Consider the following 24,629-nt stretch of genomic DNA (forward strand, 5'->3'; position numbering starts at 1 on the left):
TCTTTAGCATCATCCTTTACCATCGAAGATTCACCTCTATCTGACTGATGTCGATGCTTGTTCCTCTCGAGCCACTTGTAGCATTGCTTGTAGTGACCTTCTTTTCCACAAATCCAGCAGACTTTCTTTCGATCTGTTGACTTTGATCTAGACCTGAAGTCCTTCTTCTTCCCATGACCATTATGAGAACCTCTGTTTTCAGACCTTCCTCTAGCAAAGTGCCCCTCTGAACTGCTCCGAGACCTATGACGTCTTTCAGCTCTTTCTCCTTGGACCTGGCTGAGCTCGCAACTTCATCTACCTTGATAACATCACGCCCATACTTGAGTGTTTCCTTCAACTGATCGTATCTTGATGGAAGAGAGTTCAAGAGCAAAATGGCTTGCACCTCCTCCGGGACTTCAATACTCAAATTGCTCAAGTCACCAATAATCTTCAAGAACTCATCTATGTTATCATCCACTGTTCGATTCTCCTGCATCTTGAAACTGTAAAGTCTCAGCTGCGCATGAACACGGTTTGGCAGAGATTTAGGCATGTACAACTTCTCCAGTAACGCCCACGCCTCTGCTGCGGTCGTGCACCGTTCGATCTTCCTCAAGACGTGATCTCCCACATTCAGGAAGATAATGTTCATCGCCTTCTCGCATCTCTCAGATCTTGCGATCTCTGCCTCGACGATCTTCTTTTTCTTTTCTAGATCTTTCTCATCGTCATATGTTTCATCTTCGATCTTCGTCTTCTCGATCAGAACATCTTTCAAACCGGAGACGCTAAGGAAAGCGTACATCTGTCTCTTTCATAGCGAGAAATCACCATCGCCATCGAACTTTTCTATATCGGACTTAGTCCCTGCCATCACCGATCGATCTTGAAAGATTCACCTCCTTCGCCGATTCGCTAAGCTCACGAACCTGGCTCTGATACCACTTCTGTTAGGATTCGAGCTTGATTTCAACTTAACGACTTCGATCAATGACACAAGCAAGAAACGATAAAGAAGAGAAAGAGAACGTAAACATAATTTGGTCACTCGGAGTTCACCGCACTCCTCCAATAAGGAATCGCCGCTATACTCGTCGGGGCTGGACGGTACCAGCAACTGCACTATAGAGATCTTAGCTCAAACTGAGCTTTCGAGATACAACAATGGCGATCTACTTCTTTTGCCTTTCTCTCTCTATCTTATCTCTATCTCTCTCTCTATACTGTTATATCACAATCAGCTTACAACATCAAGAGAGTAATACGAGTATATAAACAATTCGTTATTTTAGTGCAGCTCTATGCGGGACTCACGTGCTCGTATGGTTTAGCTCAACCACAACTTCAATTGAACCGGAGCATACTTCAATTGAACCGGAGCCTTAACCTGATTAGGAACACCTCACTTCAACGTTAAAACTTAAAACATTTTAGTTGCGTTAACAATAAACATTTGCAACTTAGTGACCAAAACCTCAACTAAAGACGACACTGTCAACTTTTATTTGTCTTACATCGATTCGCTCATCCAAGCGTCTTGCATCGATTCGCTCATCCAAGCGACACTATGGGTTATTTATTCATAAAATATAATACAAAATAAACTAGTAATAAATACAAATTATAGGAAGAGAAAATATGATAAGAGAGTCAACGCAGATGATAAGGCAAACACTGGGCTCGAGAGACTTCTCGACAGGTTTAAGGGACAGAGAGCGAACCTCTTCTTCTTCTCGGGCCTCTCCCACTTATCATTCCTTTCTCTTACTTTTTTCTTTTATTTTCTTCATTAATTTCAAAAACTTAATGGTTAAATTTTACCATTATAAAGTAGCATTTTATTTCCAGATCATTCGGACTAGACTAACCTGGATCGGTCCGATCCTAATATAGCCATTTTTAATTTTAGGTTTTTAGGGTTTAATTTGGTCCGAGCATCTGGTCAAGCGGACGAGTCCAATATTATTTATTACCCAAAATGGCAAATAACAAAATAAACATTATTGATATTGTTCTGGTTCTATCAGGATGTGACAACATTGGTTTTATAGAGGCCAAAATGACTGTGGGTCAAATTTTCTGGATCTCAAAAGTGCAGATCAATTCAACAAGTTTTGGGTCAACCGCAACATCTTGAACTGTAGAATCCTAGTTGATGTATTGACATTTCAAACAAAGATTATTTAGTTCAGATAACAAAAATCATACTCCATTGTATAAATATACCTCAAACTTATTAACCTAGAATTTGTAGTGTATGCATATATCCATCGGATAGCATCGTGTATGAATTCAACTATATATATAGCCATATTTACTTAAACTATAGCCCTTTTAAAGCAAATTGTATACAAGTTTAGATTTTTTACATATTCTGTGGTGAGTTGTGAAGTCTAGTAGCTCGGGCATCAAACATGTGATGACTTGATATGACGCTGACCGATCCTCCCTAGAGGCTGCAAGGAGACGCGATCCACTGACCAAAAAGTTTTGATTAAGGCTGTTTTTTTTTAACGTGAAAAATCATTCTATTACTCAAGTTAGAAGTGCTCTGGATAACCAAAAATATAACAACCAAAAATAGTTTTGATTAAGGCTGTTAATTAGGGATATCCAAATCCATATATATATTGTCCTATGTAAGTCGAACTAGTGGTTTTCATTAGCGACTTCGCTACTAAATAACGAAATTAGTCGGCCATTTTACATATAGTTTTCTAATAGAAACGTTAACATTTTATACCTACTCATATTATAAGTCATCTAGCAAGTTTAGTGATACACAAAAATTAAGAGATTCTTTCTTTCTTTTTTTTTAACAACGATTCTTTCTTTCATATCACTGTTTTTGGAATAAAATTTTTTTAGTGATCTACCATCTCATTTTGCATATTTTTCATGATATGTTATTTTGTAATATTCAAATTTCCAATCATGACTTCAAATTTTTAAAAACTTCATATAATGACAAAAATAAGTTACAATTTGACCTTTTATAATTCATCTAGCAAGTTTACTGATTTTTTTGTCAGTTACCTAATGCTGAATTAAAGTAAGTAGTTTGCATAATTGTGTAGTATAAGCATGCAATTTCATATAATCATAGAAATCTTACCATAGTACGATATAGTATCAATCTCATTCCTATTCACACATTATTTTGCGTCGTCTTTTATATAGAAATTTATATATAATTCCAGGAGAAAGAATGGAATACAAAAAAGTACACGTAGGTGGCGCAGTGTTCCCTTGTATAGCCGCAGAGAGTCCAAAGAGTAACATGCATTTTTTTCATCTTTCCTCGCATCTTTACTGGTAATTTTTTCTTTAGCCTATTCAAATTACTCAAGAACGAATATTAATATGTTCACTTGTTACAATCAATAAAAAGAGAACCTCTTTTCACTGCTCCGAATCTCTCTGTTTCCGTAAACTATTATATTGTAAATGATTTTTTATAATATTGATTATTGGTCTATTCTTCACCAAATCATTAATTTTTAGTCTCTGAAATAATTATAAATAATATTAATTTACTACATTCGTAATAATATTTTCATTAGTTTTTGATGCGTTGCCTTAAATAACAAAAAATTTCCAACCCTTCTATATGATATATCATTAGTCTATGCTTCAGTTAGAGATCCCTAATTACAAAAGACTTACATAGAGTACCATGAACTTGACAACCCTAAAAGATTAACATGATTATAAAATAATGTTTTCTTAATTCTACAAATAATAAGTAATATTAAAGAGGAATGATAGTATTTAAATAGATAACAAAAAAATGTATAATGTTTTGTAGTGTTATAAAAACCGCTAGGCTGCTCAAATACAAATAGCAGAACATCGATGAGTTTGAATTTGTTTTTATAGATTATATCTATCTACCATGATTTGGCGTTTCTTAAGCCAAAATAGAAAAGAGTTTTCCTGATTTGATCACAAGATTACTAGATTAGTTACGTTTAGTATAGACATCCATATGTATATATATTATCAGGAAATATAAATGTAGTATCGGATTATAACATCGTTTTGTTTGATATCCAAAAGACCTAAGGTTGCTTTGTTTTCTTTTTGTTAAAGAAGCTTATAAATTACTTAACTCTAGTCCCCTAGACTATATTTTCGAAGTGAATACACAAGTCGTCACTACAATCATTCTCGCTGAAAAAAAATGACATGACACTTAAAATAGATGACATGGTTTTAGAAAATAATGACATGGCATCATATTAATTGTGAGATGTAAAATTTCCTTATAAAAATTTAAATTTTTTTGCAGGAATTTTAAATAAGGTAATAAAAATAACTCATATATCATCATTAATGTCAATTTTCCATATAAATATTTATTTATGGTAAACTATTAAATATATTAATAATTCATATATCACAATTAAAATAATAATATATATGTATATATGTATCTCACATTAATAAAAATAAACTAAATAAAGTAACACTAATCCAAAAAAAATTGATAGTTAAATATTTAAACACTATTTAAATTTATCTGTTCATCTTCATCATTTAAATTAACAAAAAGATTTTTCAGTTTAACTAAAACAAACAAAATCTCAAATTTATTAGAATTTATATTTATATATATATATATGTATATATTTAAAATTAGATGGGAAGATATATATATATATATATATATATATATATATTTAAAATAAATAATTCATTAAACACAATAATATAATTAAAACTATTTTTATAAAATCTAATTTTATCTTTATTGAAATTTAAATAAAATCAAATTTAAATAGTTATACCAAATCAAAAAAATAAGATTACAAAAATATGTTTATGATTTTTTATAACTATTGAAGTTAAAATATAAATAAATAATGTTGAAATATAAATCAAAATTTTTTTTTGAAATAAAAATTGTTATGTTAAAAATTACTATTTTTGCGCATGGCGCAGGAAAACTCCTAGTAGTGTATAAATAAGTAACAGTTTAATTTCCTTAACAAAAAGTAAAATCGTTTAAATTATGAAAGAAAATCATAATTAAAGCTAAGTTAGAGTAAGCGAGAACCCTAACTAAGGCATCTAGGTGAGAAATTAATATTTTTTGAGATTGGACAAAACGAAAACGTATAAGTTAAGCGTTAAAGATTTATAATCTCGTGAGATTTCAAATTAACCATAAATAATACGATCAATTAATACGTACGGACACATGTGCTATTAAGTATGACTACGTAAGATTATGTGTTAATTACATTGTACCATTTTAAGATGCCATTCGCCACGTGGCGAACTCTGGTCCATGGGATGAGAAGAAGAAAGCTTGAAGCGGTGGATCGTCCCCCGTGGGTTTGAAACTCTGAGTTAGGGGAGAGTGGGAGAGAGAGAGAGAGTCTTTGTTTAATGATATTTACTTTCATAAGGGCATATTTTGTTTTTTTTTTGGTGAAATATGTTAAGAACTTTTTTTTGGTGAACTTTTTTGTTCACTCATAACTAGAAGCGTTTTCTTAGACAAAGCCGAAGTGAGAAGAGGAAAGAAAAGCTTTTCACTTTGGTTTCATAGAATCTTCAAAAGCCCAAATCAGAGTGTTAGAGAGAGAGAGGGACTTAAATTCTGGGGATGAGCAGAGCAGAAGAAAGAGAAAGCTCAAACCCCCACGGCGGCGTTGCAGAATAATAAAGATTTTATAAACAGACAGCTTAAATTCTTCTTTCTTTCTTTCTTCTCTTTTGTTTCTTCTTCTTACTTTCTCTCACTTCAACTACCTCACTACACACTTTTTGTTTTGTTCCGAGAGAGAAATAGATCTTGGAAAGCATTGGAATTTGGATAGGAAGAGCAAGCAATACCCACGAGTGATAATTAGAAGAAGACAAGAGTCTTAAGGATTTCATGGTAATTAGGGTTTTTGTTGTATGCATACTATTGGGTCAAGATTAGGGTTTTAAGTGTTAGGTATTAGAAAATGGCTGGGATGTTTTCATTAGGAGGAAACAACAACAACAACAACGGATACGAAGAAGAAGAAACTCAACAACAACAAAATACAAATTGGGCTTGGTATAGATCAAATACAAACACCAATAGTATTAACCCAAGCTCGAGCCTATGGCAGATTCCACCAGAGCAGCAGCTTCTCATGCATCATCATCAGTCACAACCACAACACCAAAGCCTGGATCTTTATCCAGGTCATCAGATCGACGTCTGTGATGTAGCCACATCATCAAGATCCATCACCATAAGCTGTCGGGATTGTGGGAACCAAGCCAAGAAAGATTGCACTCACATGCGTTGTAGGACTTGCTGTAAGAGCCGTGGCTTCGATTGTTCCACTCACGTGAGGAGCACGTGGATCCCCGTTGCCAGACGCCGTGAGAGACAGCAGCAGGTTCATATGTCCACATCTGGAGGCAGCGGTTCCAGTGTCCCTAAACGTCATAGGGATGCTACTCTTCCGGGAACATCCTCCTTTCGCTCGCCATCCGACTCAGCAGGTTATTAGTCTGATCAGATTTGTTTTATTAATTTTTTGATTAAAACCATAATCTCAACCGTGTTTTGTTCGAATAATTTTAGATAGTTGTACTTCTTTTTTTTGAATAAATGTTAAATTTATTCGAGAAAAAAAAACTTTTAGAATGACTGTAACATAAGTTAGTGTTGAGTAAAACTATATTTTGTAATATAGTTTTACTCTACACTTAACTATTTGTGTTTGTTTTTCCATTTACTACTTAGTCTTATTTTTTACATTTTTAGAAATACAACATTCTAATTTTTTATGATTTTCCTATCAAAAAACATTTTTAAACTGTCAATTCCGTTTATGTCTGCAATTTTCAAAAAAAAAATTGATAAAAAAAACATTAGACTAGCTGTGAAAGGAGTCATATATAATTTAACCTGAACTACACTGTCACAAGAATGTATTGTTTATGTGCGTTGTTTTTTTTTTTTTTGTGTTGCTGTTAAAACTTGATGTGTGTATGTTTTTAGGGTTAGAAATGGGGGAGGCAATTTTTCCGCCCGAAGTGAGCTCGGATGCGCTTTTCCAGTGTGTAAAAATGAGCGGCGTAGACGACGAAGAAGATGATGGTCAATACGCTTATCAAACGACCGTGAACATCGGAGGTCATCTCTTCAAAGGGATTCTATATGACCAAGGCCCTGAAAGCAGCTACGCGAGTGGTGGTAGTGGCGGAAGCGATCATCAAAGCTCATCTGCAGGTGGTGGAAATCCAATTAATACTCCGGCAATAGCTGGTGGTGGAGGAGGATCGTCGACGATGTTTGTAGATCCTAATTCGAGTGGTTACTATTCCAGTAACATGGCGACTATGTTCGTGCCACCAGGTACGCAATTCTATCAAAACCCACCAAGATCTTAAATAAATCAAGAACTCGAGTTTTTCTAAAAAAAATATTGATTCTATATATATAATGTGTTGTTTTGTGATTTTTTTTATCAATCATATACTACATGGACGATATTGCAAATCGGTTCACATCTGCATGTTTGTTTATTTGTGTGTAATGTATGTGTTTAATTTTATATTTCAATTGTACGGTAATGGATATTTTTTTATAAATGTTGAGTATTCGTGGTTTATGCAAACATGTAATTTTTTGGTTCTCGATACGTTTTTTCTTCCATGTTTATGCCTATGTTGCCGGTTGCTTCTCCCATTGGATAAACACGAGAGATTCTTTATGTTATAATATTGGATAAATTTAATATTTTCATAAGGTAGACTGAAGTCTATCTAAATTTAAAGGTAAACTAACTAAAGTAAATTAAATAGTGATAACGACAGGAAAGCAAATGAGGGCAAATATTTTCAAAATATAAGTTACGATTATCGTACTGGCCGCCGGTCCTATATATCGTCAATTCGTCTTTCAGTGTTCTTGTTCGCAATAAATTGGTGTTTGAAAATTTATAAAAAGGGAACAACTCGTGGATTTATATAAATTCTTCTTGCATCACGTGCCTATGGTTAGAGCACTGGTGAATAAAACAAGGCAATTAGTTTTAGAGTTTATCATTATGTATTATTCTTATTCATAAGATTTAATGAAAGCTCCTACTTATAAGTTAAACTAGTGTTACTTATACTACTTATAATTAGTTAAACTAGTGTTACTTACTTTAGATAATGCAAGAGACTAAATAATACATCCGCCATAAGATGTGCATACATATCACGAAATCATCAGTTAAAAAATTCACGAAATCCCGTTCAGTGATAGAAGAATAGAAGCTACTTATTAGTTAGGTGTCAAAAAAGAAGAAGCTATCAGTTAAATTTTTTTCAGTATAAAGACTTATTCATCGATTTTGTAAGCGTTTCTTGTTAATCTTATTACGCACACACATATTCACCCGAAGTTAGGAAACCATATCAATATATAAATAGCCAATTTAATCCTATTTTTCTGAAAATAGACATGTATATATGTAACACTAAAGAAAGGGAAACAAAGAAACGATTAGATCACCTCAAGTTCACGTAGTTTAGGAGCGTACCTTGTCTGACAAGTCACCCATGCTCCTTGATTGTGAACTCTCCAAGAGTGAAGGACACAACGAAAAGAGATATGGTTTCTGGTTGGATTTGAGTTCAAGAAGATACATATAAGACATGACCAGAGAGAGAAAGAGAGAGAGAGTGAGAGAGACAGACAGAAGTAAAGATAAAATTAATAATAATGAGGAATGTTGCAGAGGTTGGATATGAAGAGGGGCAAGTAAGGGGAACGTATATACCAATCAACCAAGAAAAAGAAGAAGCTAGCTAGGGTTTTGGTAGAGCTCTTTACTTAGGGTGGGGATGAAAGAAACTGGCTCAGTGATGCAGTAACCTATAATTGTGGTGTGTGCCCATACTTTTCTCAGCTTTTTCTTTGGACAACACTCGTATACCTTTACTCACATATACACGACTCTATGTAGGTATATTAATGTGTATGTGTATATATACAGGTATACGGTTGAGTGGTTCATTTATTAATAGTTTAATACCAATATTTCTAGATGAATATTGAGTATTGAAGTATCACATTATTCATACATTTTCTAGTAAAATGGTTCATCCTTTTTTTTTGTCAACTAGTAAAATGGTTCATCCAAGTATATTATTTCACTCATTAACCAAAAAGTATAATTCCACTACTATCTAATTCGCCACTGCCTATATTTTTTGAATAGCGGTTATCTTGCAATCAGAATTTCGTAATACTAATATATTATTCGTTAAATTTACTTTTAACCGGGTTTACTAAGAATATATCACGGTAGAAATATATTAGATGTGAAAAAACTACTATATATAATATCTCAAGCTTGAATAACAGTTCAATCAAACTTATTAGGTGTAGATATGAAAATCAATGCTTGAATGACAGTTGAATCAAACTTATTAGGTGAAGACATGAAAATCAAACATAAAGTGATATGGATCAATTTCATATATATATGTGTATATTGTGTTTACGCGTGTGTCTCTCTTCCTCATTCCCTGACTTTATTTTTTAAGACCAAGCATAAAGAGGACAAGCTTGAAGTAAGCTTCACGAAATGCGAGTCTAAGAAAGGTGAGCTTGAAACTGTTCCATGGAGGGTATCGAGCTTCAAGATCCATTGCTAAGCTTCCTTCCATTATTGCCTTCTCGTGACTGAAACATTCGAATGAGTATTTCCCGTGATACCTTCCTATTCCACTCTCTCCCACTCCTCCAAAGGGCAACGCATCACACATATACTGCAATTACAATAACACTTGAAGATATAAAAAAATTCTAAAATTGTCTTAAACCAGAGTCAAAAATCAAGCTCTACATATTATATATACCTGGATCATGACGTCGTTGAAAGTAACACTTCCGGAAGATGTTTCAGACAAGATTCTAGTTTTAAGGTTCTCGTCCTTGGTGAATGCATAGATGGCAAGTGGCTTTGGTTTTGACTTGATGAACCCTATGCTTTCTTGGATGTCACGTAACTTCATTACATCAGAGGAGATAATCAGCAATTGTTTCAGTTTAGTCAGTAATCTGTACGATTGAATACGTTATATTTGCTTATATCACTAACACATTTCTATATTTTCTCTAAATTAGATGAATTTAAAGTTCAAAAAGAGAGGAATTATATTATAAAGATGAATTTATTCCATTGTATAGCTTTTATAATAGTTTTTTAAGAGAAAATATAAAGAAATATTATTTTTATCTCTAAATATATATGTTTCTAAAAATATTAAAAACTCTATTATGTATGTAGAACATAATATAGAGAAAAATATAGAGTTAGATTAAAGATGCTCACTGTGATAATAGGGAGAATTGGGCCAAATATTTCTTCATTCATTATCTCAGAATCAAGAGGAGGATCCAACAAGATGGTTGGCTCAATATACCTGTCAAACAAATTTAGGTTAAAGGATTTATAGAACTAATTTCGTGTGATGCAAGCAACATGATTAAACCGAAAGCATACAGCTTCTCTTCATCCATGGAGCCACCATAAACGATTGAAGCTTGAACACCAGGATCATTAAGAAGACGAGCCAATCTCTGAAAGTGTTTCTTGGTGACAATCCTAGAGAGACATCCAGATTCTTTAGGGTTTTCCCCAAAGAAAGACCTTATCATCGGCTTCAACATTTCAATCTATAGAAAAAAAAATCACCAAACTCTTAGAGATAATACAGAAATAGCATTTGCGTTTGCGCTTGTGTGTAGACTTACTAGAGTAGACGCATAGCTCTTTTCGACAAGAACGTAATCTACAGAGATACAAGCTTGTCCACTGCAAGAACCCCACTTCCCTCCAGAGATTCTCTTCACAACCGACTACACATGCTCATCACCAATATATAAAATTCAGACACTTTCAAGATCAGGTAAAACAGACCAATACACATACCTTCATGTCCTTGGAGACAGAGTGGTGATCAACTATGGTGGGACATTTTCCACCAAGCTCCAATGTCACTGGAGTCAAATGGTCTGCAGCTGCAGCCATTATGATTTTTCCAATCTTTGGACTCCCTACAAACGAACAATAAAAAATTACGTAAACTCCACGAAAAGCAAGTAGTCATCGAGTCTTGAGGGGTGAATTAAGTTATATCATACCAGTGAAGAAGATCTTGTCCCATTGATGCTTCAAGAGGATAGTGGCGACATCAGGTCCTCCTTCAATAACTTTGATGGCTTTGTTGTCGAGATAAGACGGGATTGTCTTGGCAAGGAAGGCAGATGCGTTAGGGCTTAATTCAGATGCCTTAAGCAACACGGTATTTCCTGCTGATATTGCCCCAATCATTGGGTCCAAAGACAAAGCTGACCACAAACAATAGCTACGTTACAAATTTATCTCTATTAAAAAAAACATGGAAGTGGTTCAAGATCTGAAATCTTACATATAGGAAAATTCCAGCTAGACAGAACAAGAACCGTCCCATACGGTTCTGAGATCACTTTCCCAGTTGATGGGTAGAACAACAGAGGAAGGTCGCTCTGTGTTTTGGCATCAAGAAAACAATTATCAAAAAAAAAAAGTTTAATATTCCCTAATTTTTAAAAAATGTATGTTGATGTTTTCAGACATTAAAAAAAACATATTATTTTTTTATTATATATATATTATTTTCTGTTCTTAACTATTTTCCCCAGTTTCAAAGTATAATAAATACAATTATTATTTTCAAAAATTACTATAATTTACCTAATATAAATGTATTAAAAATATATTTTTGAAACAATTTTTTTTTAAAACATGATCAGCTAGAAACCGATGGAGTATTTCTTGCAAATTTTCAAGATAGTTGAGTTTCCTAATCCGGAAACCATATTATATCATACTGCAGTTGTTAAATATGTGCATATTGTAAGGTTCTTACCTTTTTGGGAACGACCCACTTATCAAGACAGTTTAAAGCGGTAGTAGCAGATCTCATGACAAAGCCAAGTTCATCTCTGAAAGCTTCAGTACTGTGTTTACCCAAATCTTGAAACAGAACATCACACATCTTGTCTTCGTTGTCTTTAACCATCTCTATTATAGCTTCGAGCTGTGTCTTCCTCCACTTCACACTCCTCGTCCTCCCGCTCGCAAACGTCTCTCTCATCTCTCTCAAGCTCTGATCCACAATCTCCTCCATGGCTTCTCTCGCTAACTCTCTAATCTTTTCTGAAGCAGAGTTTGGTTGTTAAAAAACTCGCTGCTTATTTTCTTTTATTGCCTCTTTCGGAGCTAGAGTGTTTCAACCACTTATAGGTGGTCGTTAAAAGTGGAAATAGTAAGGTAAACATTAAATTAGGTTCTGATGTCTTAAGGTTAATAAATCGTTATCATGAACGTGAAAGTCAATATCTTTGAATTAGATCTTTATACAAGTTGATCAGACTTATTGAGTTTTCACATGTAACATGTTAGATATTTTCTACAAAGACTATAGTATGGATCGGTGACATTAATTGGTGTCTATATTGTCTCACCTAATAAATTCCGAACGTCAGGTTACTGGTTAGTAGCACCGGTCATTAAATGCTTCACTGCTCGTGATATCAAATTCATAGCTATGAAGTTGTATTAGTTTACTTTTGTGTTGAATAAAGTAGTAGCATGGATGATACGATTAACATAAATATAGTTGGGAAACTTCAATAATTTTGGAAACGCCAACAGTACTACTTTCATTAGGTTGTCTAGTGAATAATATTTTGGATCAATAGATCTGTGATTATTCTAGTGCGGTGATGGCCGGGGCCGGATCCTAGAATATAGGGGCTTTAAACATTTCTTAAGAACATTTATAAAAAAAAAAATTGTGATGATTTGAGAGTCTTTATCCATATAAAAATTGTATAAATTTTTTGGAGACCTAAGACCAATGTTTCAATGGGCTTGGCCCAGATCCGGCCCAGGTGATGGCTGGGGTAAAAATAGTCATAAAACTAATCCGATCTGGTCTAAAAACAAACTAAAAACATATGACTAGTGACCATTCGGGAAACAAGAGGAACAAATAAAAAATAATGTACAGGAATAAAATAGCAAGAATGAAAAGGAATGATTATTCCTTCTCAAATTTAACGAGGAATAATTTTGTTATTTAATTCTCTGCAAAAAAAAAAATAAAAGGGAATAAGAGAGAATAATTCTTTGTGAATGATAATTTTTTTTAAAACATTAGAATATACATTATTTCTCGTCGTTCCTTGGTCACCATAGATACCCATAGTGTAATGTTTATTTCCGGAGAAAATGATATATACATATAAATTATAGTTTTAATTATGTTTGCTTAAGCCCATTGGGCTAATTAGTCATGTAAACGTTACTTTTCCAGGTAAGTGAACCACCGTATTATACGCATTTTATTGTGTTAACAAAAATCTAGAGGGAAAAAAAATATGATAGAGCAATATAAAAAACTATGTGATAATCCGCGCCATGCGCGGAACGAGGAGATTATTAAAATATTATAATTTTTAATATGTAGACATAATAAAAGTTAAAGGCATAGTAAAAAAAATATATGTAAGAAAGTACGGATTATAGCGAGGAATTTTAGTATGTAAATATAAATTTATATGCGATGGCCATTAAAATTAATTTGTATATTTAATGTATTATAAGATCCGTGTTGTTCACGCCAAAAATATATCAGAAATACTTCCCTATCGATTAAAGTAAGTATTTTGATTCTTTGAATTTTGTTTCCTTTTATATGTTAACAATATTATTGTGTTTCCTTAATATTTTGACCAATTAAGCGTAGGTTATAATTTGGAAACTCGAGTTTGCATCGAGTATATTGAAATTCAATTGTGTTTCCTTTTTATTTTGACCAAATAACCAAACTCTAGTATATTGCATGGAATTAAATCTATAAAAATAAGAAGGACTTACATAAATTTATTATTTATTTAATATAAAACAAAAAATAAGAAATAGAATTATTATTTTCATAATATAAATTATGAATATACAATAAAATTAAACGTAGGCAACATGATAATAAAATGCTAGATGAAATAAGTTATAAAGAAACAAAAAAAAACTGATAAAACTTTCTCCTGGTTTTCTTTGAATAAAAAGTCAGAGATGAAATTCATAGCTCTCAAATTTTATATGCTTGTTTTGTAGCAAGTTGATTGTGATACGGTGTGTCAAAGTTATGTATGATATATATAGTTATAATTGGTAGGATTAAGTGCATAAAGATTACATCAAGAAATTTGTTCCGCGAGATTATAAGCATTCAAAAAAATTAAAAATATTATTTGTATATTTATTGACTTACCATAATATTTTTGAAAAATTATTAGTTACTTTCCTATATAAACCGCACCGGACTGAGTCATTACGATTGTGTAAATACGTTATCCATATTTAGTCTAGTTTTTCAATTACTTGTTGATACAACAATTACTCTTGCGGAGAATAATCAGTCTCCATAAATATATTAATACTTATTGACGTAATTGACGAAATTAAAATACATGATCAACTCTGAAAATAATTATTCAACAAATCATTGGTCTGAATTGGTGTTAGACACTTACAAATTGTTCCAATTTCCATATATATATACTGGTCTGAGTCAAAAAATTTCTATAATGCTTCTTTGACTCCTAATTTGTGAATATATAACAGGAAATAATGCCATATATAGTTAAATACATTCATTAATTTTAAATATTCTTCAAGACTTATGATTATGATTCATTGATTAATTTTCATACAAATACTGTCCGCTTAAATAGATTTTTATATTTACGATTTTTATATTTACCGGAATATATGACATTTTTTAAAAAATAGATAGATCTTTGCATTGCAGATAACCAGACCGGAAATAAGCTTATAGTCCACGTTATATATATTTAGCAAAATCCACGTTATATATATAGCTTATAGTCCACGTTATATATAACCGGACCGAAAATTTATGATTATGATTATGATTCTAACATAATAATAAACTACTTCAATATATGGTCACATTTCATGTGTGATTAAGTAAAATGACCAATGCAATTTTATTGAAGTGGGGTGGGTGAGGAAGATCACGTGATTTATATATAGTACCCTATAGTCAGGGTTAATTTCACCCAAATTCCAAACAAACGAATACTCTCTTACATTTAGTACTAATAATCCCTAACTTTTAGTCTATATTTTAAAAATTGGAAAGTTTTACAATTAAGAAAGAAACAAATATAAAGGAATCTTGACTCTAAGATTTGACCAAATAACCAAACGATTTGATAGATGTCGAATTTATTTTGTTACCTTTTACAAAAGAGTTAATATTCTGCCTGTCATAAATTCCAGTTTTTTTTTCAAATCGGATTGTAATCATCATATAGTATAATGTATATGACAAATGGCATTTGGTTGTAATTATTCTAGTTCACAAAGGGTTTTTTTTTTAAGTTAGTGAGAGTGCATGAGGTGAAGATACATAGGAAATTACACTCATGTAATAAACACATGAGGCCAAAGTTTATTTCTACGAATGTTCCTCCTTTAATAAGTAAGGGATAAGGGGTGTTCCAAGAATCGAACTCAGAACCTCTGGCAACCGAAGCGAAAATCATACCACTAGACGAAACTCCCATTTGATTGAAATTTAGTAGATTTATTTTATAATCAATATAATGTTAGATAAAAAAGAAAAGCCTATGCTACTAGTGATATACTTCCCCTGTTCTCGAAAGTAAGATTTTCTAAAGTGTTCACGCTTATTAAGAATTCAATAAATATTTATAATTTAATTTTTCTTTTATTTTATTATATACTTTTCAATAACTTTTCACCAATAAAATTTGATCGATTCAAATATTTTCATTTAATATTTTTTAAAAGTATAAAAAAATACCTTAAATATATAGAAAATATATTTTTGTGAAACAGATAAAAATTCTAAAACATCTTACTTTCAGGAACGGATGGAGTATTTATTATATCTTTTCTGTAATCTACTTATGCCTATATTGCTAGAAATCTATCATCTTTATATCGTTATTTTTAATGTATAGTTGCTTTTATGATTCGTGTGAACATGATATTATTTTGAAATTCGAGTAAAAAATTAGATGTTTCTTTTAAAATAAAAGATTAGGTGTTTGCACGTTCGAGTAGTTTACTAGTTTTGGAGCTCATCCTTTTTTTAATTTTTATCTGAAGTATACAATACTTTTATGTGTTGGACTGTTGGTGTAGTTCACAGTTAGTCTACTGTATACGAGTCAAATTGTTACAATTCAAGGAATTTCATTAGTGTCTACGCCAATATATCTATTCGGCTTACCATGTTCTCAGCCCCGGCTCTTATCCATGGCAACATGGACATTTACCATGGTTCTATGGATCCAAAATTTTTTTGTGTTGTTTTAAAAGTCCACTAGATTTTGATCAGCCTTTTTGTTTTAATTTTTTTTTGAGAAATTTAATTTTGGTATTTATGTTTTTTTGTAAAGCCCTTAGAAAAAAAAGTATTTATGTTTTTTTGTAATCATAATTTAATTTAATATAATTTTTGATAACTATATTAAATATGTCAAATTACATAACTATACATTTTAAAAATTATTTTTTTATTTTATTCCAAAAGTTTGCAACATATTATATTTTTTATTAAATATCTAACATAGTTAATCAAGAATATTCGTATAAAAAGAACCGACTCGAAAACAATCCGAAAATTAAAGTTTCATAATCTATTAGATTTAGCCTATGTACTCAAACCAATATCAAACCCAACCCGTACCGAAAACAGAACCAATTTTTTTGAAAAAATAATTTTTAATATATTCTGTTACAAAAAAATATATATATGTATATTTGATATTTCGATTCCAAAGTGGATGAACCATTGTGGTCTAGTGGTAAAAGAGACGGCTGTTATCAAAGATTATATGGGTTCGCAGCAAGATCTGATTTTTTGGATTTTTTTTTTTTCTCACTAATGGCAAATGTGTAAATACTTTATCTTCTCCATTTATCAAGGCTTCTATCTTTCTGCAATTTTTTTCCACTGCCGCAAACGTAATCGATCTAAATTTTTGATGTTTCCTTTTCATTTATGCATCAAAATTGAAGATTTGTTATTTATCATCCAGTTTTAAACATCTTAACACACAAAAACTTGAATGATTTTAATAAACTTGATTTCACTGCCCATCACTCAATGTTTTTGAACGATATATATATGTAAATAGGTTAATCAATAATCCAACCATTGCAGTTGAACAGGAGCACAATTTCTTGCCAATATGAAACTTAGACTCATAGTTTACAAATAATTGCATGAATAATTTCTGAGAACAATACTGTTTTTGTTTTTTTTGCTGAATTTCTGCAACTCGGTTAAATCATGAAAAATTGAGTGTTAATAATAATGATCGAACTGACTTTTGCAGGAAGAAGCATAACTGGTTTCGTTATAGAACTTTATATAAAGAGAACGTAGTTAGTTTTAAAGTTAAAGTAAATACAGTTATAGAATATTTTTAAGTTAAAGTAAATACAGTTATCAGTAGATGTAATATTGATATTAAAAATAATTGTTGGACTAAACTAATATCAAACGTACATGTTCCAAATTTAATAGCATTGATTCGAATCTGTTAAATTATCAAAAAGATAATTAAGTAAACCTAATTTATTTATTACAAGACAAAACAATAAAAAATCTGTACATTCACTATTAGTTTTGAGATATTTTTTTCTATTTGTTTCAGGTAGTGTTTTGAAAACCAGACCAGACGTTGATTCGGCATTGTAACTAGATCAATAGTCAGACCGGTCCAACTGGTTCAACTGGGTTTTAAATTTTAATTAAATTTTATATTAAGTAACTATTATACGTATAACATAAAGTTATTTTTATAAAATTTTATATAATTATTAGAATCCAAAAATGATATGAAAACAAAAATATTTTTTTTAAAAATAATATAAAATAATGAAAATAATTTATTTAGATAGATACTTAGAAAACAATATGATTTTTTATGAAATATTTTTAAAATTTGCAGTTAAAAAAAAATAATTGAATTTGAAAAAATAGGATTTTAATATCAATCTTGATCACTGGTTTTACCGAGTTTTACCGGTTTTTGACCGGATTTGCCAATTTAACTCAAATCTGGTTTTAGTATAGACCGGAACTGAATAGATGGCCGAATCACGGTCCGACCAGCTGGTATGGTCCAGTTTTCAAAACACTAGCTTCAGGTTTTAGAGTTCAAGTTAAAAAAAATGCAGTGAAGAAAAATATAGAAAATATTTATAAAAATGTTAATATTTTGTGTTTTGCCTAGGGGTATTATATTGGTTAAGACTGCCATGGATGTTCCGGCGAGAGATTATACTACAATTTTTTTTTGTCAACAGATTATACTACAATTTATCATGTGTTATGGTGAGGAGTTGGGCGACACATTCAATTCTTTATTTGAAGACAATAAAAAACAAAAATGTTTTTTTTTCGGTCCCATTTTCGGATTCTCCATACTGGGCCTTCCACCGACGGTCGAGTGGCCCCTAATGCATGACTTTAAATTCCATATTCTCAAATCATTCTTCTCGACGAATTATTATCAGTTTCTATTTTTTTTCTCCAATGCCATCAAATTTTTTTATCCAAGAAAATATATTCCATTTACCTAATGGCTAATTCTAACGAACTAATTACTGTAAGTTCATTTCAACCATATTCGTGGATAATTGATCGGCGATTGTTTTGGCCCAATAACAACAACACTTCCAGGTAAAATAAAACCATGAAAGTTTAGGTTGAGATGAACCTCCACTCATTAGTTAGTTAAAGCATGATTAATGGAGATTCTTAGGGTGTAATTCTTACCGAAATATAAGAACCAATCTCTTAATTTTTTACTAAAAAGACGGATTCTTATATTCCGGTAAGAACTCTACCCTAAGAACCTCTATTGATCATGCTTTTAGAATACCACACCCTTTTAAAAAATTCCATTATTTATGTTTTCTTTTTTTCTTGTATTTTGGTTTGTCTTCTTGATGTTACATTCTGATCACATTCATGAGATAGAAACAAGATCACATTCTGCAAGCCAACCAAATAAATCCTCTGAAAAGTTTTTTCCTCTTGTAATAACTTATCACACAAAACTCTATAAATCTGCCATTAAATTTCGATTAACCATTTTTAAAAGTCTGTAGATCAATTCTTTTCGTACGTTGGGATGGGGAAAATGAGGTGGCAATGCATTGGTTTGTTGATCAATGACGAGACATTGCCAAACAAGTCACCCAAATCCACAAAACCTAACCCACTCTTTGCTTACAGGTTATGTCCTGACTCCACCATCTCTATCTCATGAATTTTAAATTTTTGAAAAAAAAAAACAAATGAAAATATTGGAACTCGAACAAACATTTCTTGAAATATGGAACTGCTCCTCCTATCTTTAAAATAACTGCGGTCACAGGTTTGGGCAATTCTAACCAAAAAAAAAACAGCAACATGGAGTATGTAGAAGCATTCCTCAGTGATTTCTCCGTCGATGACCTTCTTGACTTGTCTAACACGGACGCTTTCGTACGAGAGAAGTCGTCTTCTTCACCAAGAGAAGAAGAACGTGAGAAAGCTAACAGCTCTTCCGACCAAATCACCCTTCTTTCACCTCTCGATGATATCTTATCTCTTCCCGGCTCTGGCCCTAAGCTCAACGTTCCAGTGAGTCCACTTGCGCACTATGTTTCCCTTTCCCCTGTTTTTCCTCTGTTTTACTCTGTTTTTGCTCTGTTTTTACTCTGTTTTTGCTCTGTTTTAAAATTATCTTCTTCTTTTTTATGTAAAGGTTGGTGATTTGGAAGACCTAGAGTGGCTATCAAATTTCGTGGATGATTCTTTTTCAGATTATCATGACTTTCCAGTGAATCCAGTTGCGTCGGTGGAGGTTCAAAGGCAGCACGTTCCGGTTAAACCCCGAAGCAAACGACGTCGTACTAATGGCCATCTATGGTCTCTGGAGTCACCGTACTCCTCCTTGTACACCGCTGTCTCCACCGAGAAGAAGAAGAGAGGGAGACCGAAGGCAGAGACGTCGTCCGGGGACGGTGTCCAGCAGCAGACGAGGCGGTGCTGCAGCCATTGTGGGGTCCAGAAAACGCCTCAATGGAGGATGGGTCCGTTAGGTGCGAAGACGCTGTGTAATGCGTGTGGGGTCCGGTTTAAGTCGGGTCGGCTTTTACCCGAGTATAGACCCGCTTGTAGCCCGACGTTTTCGACTGAGATTCACTCTAACTCACACAGGAAAGTGTTGGAGCTGCGACTGACGAAAACGGCGGATCAGGGTCAGGGTTGACCCGTTGTAACCGAGGTTTTTAATTTAGTCTCATGTCAACGAATCATATGCATGATGTAATGTTATTAGATAGACTACACCAGTAAGTTATGATAATATAATCAGAGAGATCGTAGGTTGTTCCATATTCATGCGTTTGAGTTATCAAATACTTGACCGGGTTATGCTAGTGAAAGAATTGGGAACTCTTAAAAAAAATTATGATAAATCAAACAAAGAAAGACAGAATAAGTAAGAACAAACAATGGGAAACATTATTATTTAGTTTTTTCAATCGAAGCACATAACATACAAACAAATGTAACAACGGAGCTAATTGTTGTGTTGTTCTTAAGCCGTTGAAAAGTACAAAACAAATAAAAAAGGGGTTACAAAACAGTGGAATTATTGTGTATGTAGAAGTGATGAAAAAGCATGGCTAAAAGGCATATCATAGCTCTTAGGGTATGTCTGATTTAACTATGACTTCCCTTTGTTTTTTTTAGCACAACCGGGATACCAACAACGACCGCCGTTTCCGCCGTGTCCATCACCTCCCCATCCCCATCCAAAGCCCCATCCTCCGCCCTTCCCATCACTTCCGCCTACTCCTACCCAACCTCCTCCACGACCTCCGCCACCTCCACCTCCTCCTCCCCCACCTCCGCCACGAAATCCTCCACCACCACCTCCACCACCACCTCCACCACCACCACCACCTCCACCACCACCACCACCGCCGCCTCCTCCTCCACCGCCACCACCACTGCCTCCTCCTCCACCACCACCACCTCCTCCTCCACCACCGCCTCCTCCACCACCACCTCCTTCACGACCACCACCCCAGCCACGGCCGGAGCCATTTCCGCTACCTCTGCCTCCGCCTCCGCCTCCACCTCCACCTCCGCCACCACTATTTCTTTTTTTCTTTTTGTGGGAATTTTCTTCTCTGGCTCCACCATCACCTCCTCCACCCCCACCACCTCCTACTCCACCACCTCGTGGCTCACATTTTCGACTCTTGTTTGCATGACAATTTTCACCAACTAAGTCATTTTCAAACCCAACGGTCGAAACATTCGTATAAAAGTTCTTAGAATCCAAAACGCTTGAAGACGTAGTACCACTCATAGACCTACTCTCACTTCCATCTCTCTCCTTTAAGTCTCGTAACCCATTAACATTGTTTGAGCTCAGCAACAACACAACAGAAGCAATACCAAACAATAAAAACACCATGTTTGATGATGGTCTCTCTCTTATTACACTCTCCATTTTAACTATCAGTATATAACAAAACATCGAACTATATTGACTTCTAACTCCCTCCTTCCTCTCCTTTTTATACTATGTTCTCTCCACTCTTAACCATTAGTCCTAAGCAATTAATTTAACTAATCTCATGCACATGCATCTCCCATAGGGAACCTACCACTTTTTATTTCCTTTTAATTTGTTCTCAGTTTATCTATCTATCATAGAGTGACCAAACTATAAAAAAAATGCTTCACGCGCAAGATGGTCCAACGATCTATAATACTCGATCAAGGCTAGAAAACTTCCTTTTTCCCTGCAAAAAAAAAACGTTTCTATTTGAATATATAAGGAAACGTAGTTAACCGCGGGCTTGTTCTAATCCACGACCTTTTGCATTAATATAGATAGATAACTGTCATTGGGTACGTATAGGAGTTCATTGCAAATGCATGTGGGTTTAGCATAATACATATATATATATATATATATATATATATATATATATTTATTGTTATCAGCAACATGACACATCAATAAACAGAAATCAAGAGCATATGATAAAATCGTAGGTAATGTGGGCACTAAAAGGGTATTGTCTAACGTACCCTACACGTAATAAGTTTTATTTATATAGGGATGGCGTCTTTTTTTTTTTTTTTTTTTTTTTGATGGCGTCTCTTTTTGGTTTACGCTATTTCCAATTTTGATAATTCCTTCACACGAAGACGCTTTGTTGTGGTGTTGGTTGGATCTAAATAGACGTAAGTAATATACTTTTCTTTTAGGAGTACCAAAATGTTACATTGCGTAGTCATTTTCATAATCTCAAAAAAAGACCGAATCAAAATAACTATTCAACCTAAATAAAAATATATACATATATCACAATCACTAGAAGACAATACGATATTTTTCCAGTTTACTAGAATGGATATATCCTATTTGAATTAAGGATACGAGTTTTTAGTTCTGTTCAGATAAGTGTTGTTGCTAGAGGCCAGGGGTTTGATTCCTGATCGCTAGTGAGAGATCTGAAGGTATTACAATAAACTCTGTTATTTGGTCGTAGTCTTATTCTTTATGGGCCAATAATATTAGGTCCACGTATTTACTGGGTTATTCTCTTTGGGCCGATATATTTGACAGAGTAGTTTTCTGAGCTACTGATTTCATCCATCCAGTTATCCGAAGAGAATTGGATAAAATAGTATTAAAAATACATATATGAGGAATGAGGATCAAATATTTGTCTCATTAAAAGGAGACTGTAATGAAAATAAATGTGAAGAGTTGAAAATATATCCAGACGAAAACTCTCTAATTGATGAAATTTGACCAGAAAAATGATGGAGACGCGTGAAGCGACGGAATTCACAAGCGCACCGAGACGTAAATGATAGGCCCAAATCCATATTCCATTATGTTAAATTATTTTAAAATGGATAATGACTGTGATTACGTATTTGTATAATTAATGGTAATTAATTATGTAAAGATGACGGTATGACGACGTAAATAGCGAGCATAATTGGATTTGTTATTACTCCTTCCGTTTCATATTAAGTGTCATTTAGAGAATTTTTTTCGTTACAAAATAAGTGTTATTTTCGATTTTCAATGCAAAATTTATTAATTTTATGCAAAATTTATTTTTTTATTGGTTCAAATATGGTTAAGTGTATAGTGTTTTTTTATAGGAAATATACAAAAATAATTGTTTCGTTAATACTTTTGGCTCACAATCGAAATTAGTCATTCCTAGTCCAATACGGTTGGAATTCCGAGTAAAACCAAATTATGTATATAAATTAAGTATTATTATATGGTTTAAAACGGTCTAATCTAGGCGGTGAAAGTCAGATGAAACGTACCTCTTAACATCGGCGGATATACACGTCTATTTAGTAAATTAGGCAACGAGAAATAAACATATTGTGACAAGCAGGAGAACCTAAGGTTGATACGAGTTATGTTTTCTATATAAACTTGAAAGTGCATAAGTACATGTAAAATTTCGTGATTCATATCTTTATGATATTATTGTGAATCAATGAAAATGGCTAGGTACGTTCTAATATTTTTGGTTAAATAAACCGTATACTAGTTGGCATATGATATACAGTCTTTTTTGTGACGATGTCACTTAATGTTTAAATTGCAATTAGCTATGTCATCTAATCTATTAAGAACTCTGATACAACGTAATTATCTGGTATAACGTAATTATCTGGTATATCTTAGGATTCTAGTGGCAACTGGAAGAATAGTAAATATGAAAACCAAAGAATAATGTGGACTGAAATTGGTTTGCTTTGAATTTTCTGTAGTATTTAAATTAGAATAATAAAACAGTTGAAAAATATACCTACCAATCGAGACATGATTTTTTCTTAGTTATCTTTTCTAGAAAGATTGGTTAATGCCGGAGAACGAGTGGTTACATAACTTACCGACCACTGCGTGTGCTTAATTAACTCAACCAAAAGAAATTTTAAACGAGGAGAATATGTTTAAAATGAAAAAACTTATACACGGTAGAGGTGCATGTTAAAGTGAGACTATATACGAAATATTTTTAAATTCTAACGTTACTTTACACGAAAAGAAATTGTTTCTTGTTGAAAAGTTTGATGGTCTTAGATAGACAAAAGTTCTGTGCATTTTTATAACCTTCTTTAGTGAAGACTAAAACATGTGTTTGATTAAGTAACATAAGTGTTTTTCTTTTAGATACAGAAGATATTAGGAAATGCTCGAGTAAGAGAAAAATTAACTCTAACTAGTTTAGCGCCATTTTCTTTCCCCATTAGCAAAAATTAGGTTTTTAAAAACAGTGTTTAGATTAATAGTATATTTCAGTCACTAAGTTAAATATGAAAATGAAGTTGGTAAGAACAGACACAAAAAAGACATGAAGTTGGTAAGGTCAGACTATTAAGAGAAAGAATATATTATTCGATTTAATTAGGTATATTAATTACTACAAAATACACAATGCTTATTGATCTTATCCAGCTAACTAGAAACGCGATATCAATAT

General features: G+C 32.9%; 4 protein-coding genes across 4 annotated transcripts; 2 read left to right on the forward strand and 2 right to left on the reverse strand.

The window, feature by feature from the left end:
* Positions 1-5,292: 5,292 nt before the first annotated feature.
* On the forward strand, positions 5,293-7,598 carry LOC106370026 (protein SHI RELATED SEQUENCE 2-like). Its single transcript, XM_013810108.3, has 2 exons — positions 5,293-6,477; positions 6,980-7,598. The coding sequence occupies exons 1-2, from the start codon at positions 5,946-5,948 to the stop codon at positions 7,369-7,371; spliced, it is 924 nt and encodes a 307-aa protein (XP_013665562.2). The 5' UTR covers positions 5,293-5,945; the 3' UTR covers positions 7,372-7,598.
* A 1,690-nt stretch (positions 7,599-9,288) lies between these two features.
* On the reverse strand, positions 9,289-12,297 carry LOC106448277 (aldehyde dehydrogenase family 3 member F1). Its single transcript, XM_013890212.3, has 9 exons — positions 11,890-12,297; positions 11,410-11,506; positions 11,123-11,329; positions 10,911-11,035; positions 10,733-10,837; positions 10,482-10,654; positions 10,311-10,401; positions 9,835-9,984; positions 9,289-9,744 (listed from the first exon to the last, which is right to left on the reverse strand). The coding sequence occupies exons 1-9, from the start codon at positions 12,148-12,150 to the stop codon at positions 9,508-9,510; spliced, it is 1,446 nt and encodes a 481-aa protein (XP_013745666.2). The 5' UTR covers positions 12,151-12,297; the 3' UTR covers positions 9,289-9,507.
* Positions 12,298-19,050: 6,753 nt separating this feature from the next.
* On the forward strand, positions 19,051-20,478 carry LOC111203071 (GATA transcription factor 7-like). Its single transcript, XM_048745066.1, has 3 exons — positions 19,051-19,332; positions 19,475-19,722; positions 19,847-20,478. The coding sequence occupies exons 1-3, from the start codon at positions 19,269-19,271 to the stop codon at positions 20,351-20,353; spliced, it is 819 nt and encodes a 272-aa protein (XP_048601023.1). The 5' UTR covers positions 19,051-19,268; the 3' UTR covers positions 20,354-20,478.
* A 625-nt stretch (positions 20,479-21,103) lies between these two features.
* LOC106370016 (keratin, type II cytoskeletal 2 epidermal) lies at positions 21,104-21,976 on the reverse strand (the record flags this gene model as incomplete). Its single annotated transcript, XM_013810100.3, has 1 exon — positions 21,104-21,976. A coding segment is annotated over exon 1 (531 nt), but the record flags the coding sequence as incomplete, so codon positions are not given.
* Between the last annotated feature and the right edge of the window lie 2,653 nt (positions 21,977-24,629).

This window comes from Brassica napus, chromosome C1 (assembly GCF_020379485.1).
Source record: "Brassica napus cultivar Da-Ae chromosome C1, Da-Ae, whole genome shotgun sequence".
Classification (NCBI taxonomy): Eukaryota; Viridiplantae; Streptophyta; class Magnoliopsida; order Brassicales; family Brassicaceae; genus Brassica; species Brassica napus.

What these genes read in the sequence shown, in the direction of transcription:
- LOC106370026 (XM_013810108.3), top strand. Translation starts at nt 5,946, where the DNA reads ATGGCTGGGATGTTTTCATTAGGAGGAAACAACAACAACAACAACGGA. An exon ending in CTCGCCATCCGACTCAGCAG is followed by an intron (nt 6,478 to 6,979) that starts GTTATTAGTCTG and finishes GTATGTTTTTAG; the next exon opens with GGTTAGAAATGGGGGAGGCA.
- LOC106448277 (XM_013890212.3), bottom strand. Translation starts at nt 12,150, where the DNA reads ATGGAGGAGATTGTGGATCAGAGCTTGAGAGAGATGAGAGAGACGTTT. An exon ending in CTGTCTCCAAGGACATGAAG is followed by an intron (nt 10,838 to 10,910) that starts GTATGTGTATTG and finishes GAGCATGTGTAG; the next exon opens with TCGGTTGTGAAGAGAATCTC. An exon ending in CAATTCTCCCTATTATCACA is followed by an intron (nt 9,985 to 10,310) that starts GTGAGCATCTTT and finishes GATGTAATGAAG; the next exon opens with TTACGTGACATCCAAGAAAG.
- LOC111203071 (XM_048745066.1), top strand. Translation starts at nt 19,269, where the DNA reads ATGACGAGACATTGCCAAACAAGTCACCCAAATCCACAAAACCTAACC. An exon ending in AACCCACTCTTTGCTTACAG is followed by an intron (nt 19,333 to 19,474) that starts GTTATGTCCTGA and finishes CTGCGGTCACAG; the next exon opens with GTTTGGGCAATTCTAACCAA. An exon ending in GCCCTAAGCTCAACGTTCCA is followed by an intron (nt 19,723 to 19,846) that starts GTGAGTCCACTT and finishes TTTTATGTAAAG; the next exon opens with GTTGGTGATTTGGAAGACCT.